Source organism: Nicotiana sylvestris, chromosome 9 (assembly GCF_000393655.2).
Source record: "Nicotiana sylvestris chromosome 9, ASM39365v2, whole genome shotgun sequence".
Taxonomy (NCBI): Eukaryota; Viridiplantae; Streptophyta; class Magnoliopsida; order Solanales; family Solanaceae; genus Nicotiana; species Nicotiana sylvestris.
In genome coordinates, this window is record NC_091065.1 from 61,272,328 (window position 1) to 61,274,374 (window position 2,047).

General features: G+C 37.9%; 1 protein-coding gene across 1 annotated transcript; it reads right to left on the bottom strand.

Moving 5' to 3' along the window:
• Positions 1-1,121: 1,121 nt before the first annotated feature.
• LOC138877655 (uncharacterized) lies at positions 1,122-1,640 on the bottom strand. Its single transcript, XM_070157282.1, has one exon. The coding sequence runs from the start codon at positions 1,638-1,640 to the stop codon at positions 1,122-1,124; it is 519 nt and encodes a 172-aa protein (XP_070013383.1).
• Between the last annotated feature and the right edge of the window lie 407 nt (positions 1,641-2,047).

Consider the following 2,047-nt stretch of genomic DNA (forward strand, 5'->3'; position numbering starts at 1 on the left):
ACATGAAAGGTTGCTTATTAGCTAATCATTTCTAATACTCATTTTATCCATTTCATTCATTAAGGTCACAATTATGGCCATCAGTTATTTTTTGGATATAACATGATTGTTCTCTTTCAATTTAGACTTACCTGGTTTGCTTCATCTTCAGTTTCTAAATCGCTCATGGCCATCATCCTTATCACTTCTTCTTCTATTTGGGATTCTTCAATCGCCATCAAGTCCACTTCAATGTTTTCATTTTCAAAGTCAGTTTCCAAGGTCCTCCATATATCATGAGCAGAGATGCAAGAGGACACTCTGGGAGAGTGTTGCTAGACAAGCTTCTATAGAGCAGGTCTTTTGCTTTAGCATTTTTCAGAACTAGCTGATGATTTTCCTCATCGTATTCCTCTTCTCTTTGTTGCACTTGTTACCTTCACTATCCATTTTAGTTGGGATAATTGGTCCATGACTGACAATTACCCATAAGTCAGTAGCCTGAAGAAATGTTTCCATACGCAGCTTCCATTTATAATGGTGGTGTTCATCAAACAGAGGAGGACTTCCAATGAGCATTCCAAGCTATACTGGGGGTTCTATCTCCAGCGCTTGGTGTTCATCAATCACATCATTTATACTTATGGCCTCAACCTCTCTTTTTTCCTCTTGATCACTTCTACTGTCCTTATATGCTGGCAAGAAGGCCTACTTCATTGCTTCAGTAAATCCTTTGCCAGGGATTTTTCCTTTGTTGGAACTTTTTTTCCTCATCTTCTCCCATTTCTCTTTTTCAGCTCGTTCTTTTCTCCACTCAATTTCCCACATTGGGCAGTCCTAGACCATATGATCTAGCGTGCCACACTTGTAGCACCCATCATAGTTATCTTTGTCGATCTGCTTTGGCTTACTACCGGTCTCTCTCTTCGATTCATTTTTGGAATTCTTCATGAACCTTTTGAACTTGGCAAACATTGCTAGATAAGGATCATCATAGTCAGATTCATCATCCTCTAACACTTTAAGGACCAAGGCTTATCCTTCTTTGGTTCTTCCTTGTGCAGTTCTATCTTACTAATTTCATGAGGTTTTAAATTTCCAACCAACTCATCAAGTGAGATTTTGTCCAATTCCTTGGCTTCCTAGATTGCAGTGACTTTTGATTCCCAAGAAGCCAGAAGGATTCTTAGAACTTTGCTGACCAACTCTTCTGAGATAAACACCTTTCCAAATAATTTCACTTTATTGGTTATTATAGTGAACCTAGTCATCATTTCTTGGACGGGCTCAAACTCCTTTATGGAGAAGAGCTCATAGTTTCTCTTGAGTAGCTCTATACTTGATCTTTTTACTTGGTTTGTTCCTTCATGAGTAGTTTTGAATGCATCCCATATCTGCTTCGCTTTAGAGCACACAGAAATCATATTGTACTCATAAGGACTAAGTCTACATATAAGGATTTTCTTAGCCTTTGCATTCTTCTCCATCATTTTGAAATCTGTTGTCACAATTTCGGAGAGGTCCTTAGGAACTGTTTCATTTTGTGCATTTTGTTTAGTAGGAATCAAAGGACCTTGGTTCACTATGGTCCATAGTTCATAGTCTTGAGCTGTCATGATTTCTTCCCTTCTTGCTTTCCACCAACTGTAAATATTTTCCATTGAACAGGGGTGGCCTGGTAGTTGATTGTCCTTCTTTAATTCCGAGTGGAGCACTCATCTTGCTTCCAAGATATCTCTAGGTGTTAGCCGTGTAAATAAAGGAACATGCTCTAATACCAATTGTTAATTTGAGGTGCCTCGTATGGATTACTAAAGAACATGGTTCTTTATTGTGTTCCTTGAGCGTAAAGTAAATAAGCAATAAAATGAACTTAGCAATTTTTACATGGAAAATCACCCGGCTCTAAAGGTGCAAAATCACGACCTACTATGTAGGATTTTCAACTCCAACTCCACTAGAACAATGAGCCAAAATATATCAATTACAAGATTGTAATTCAATACTCTCTATTACTCCTACTACTCATAGTTGATTCACAAGTTACTTTAACTTGAAAAGCAAACAC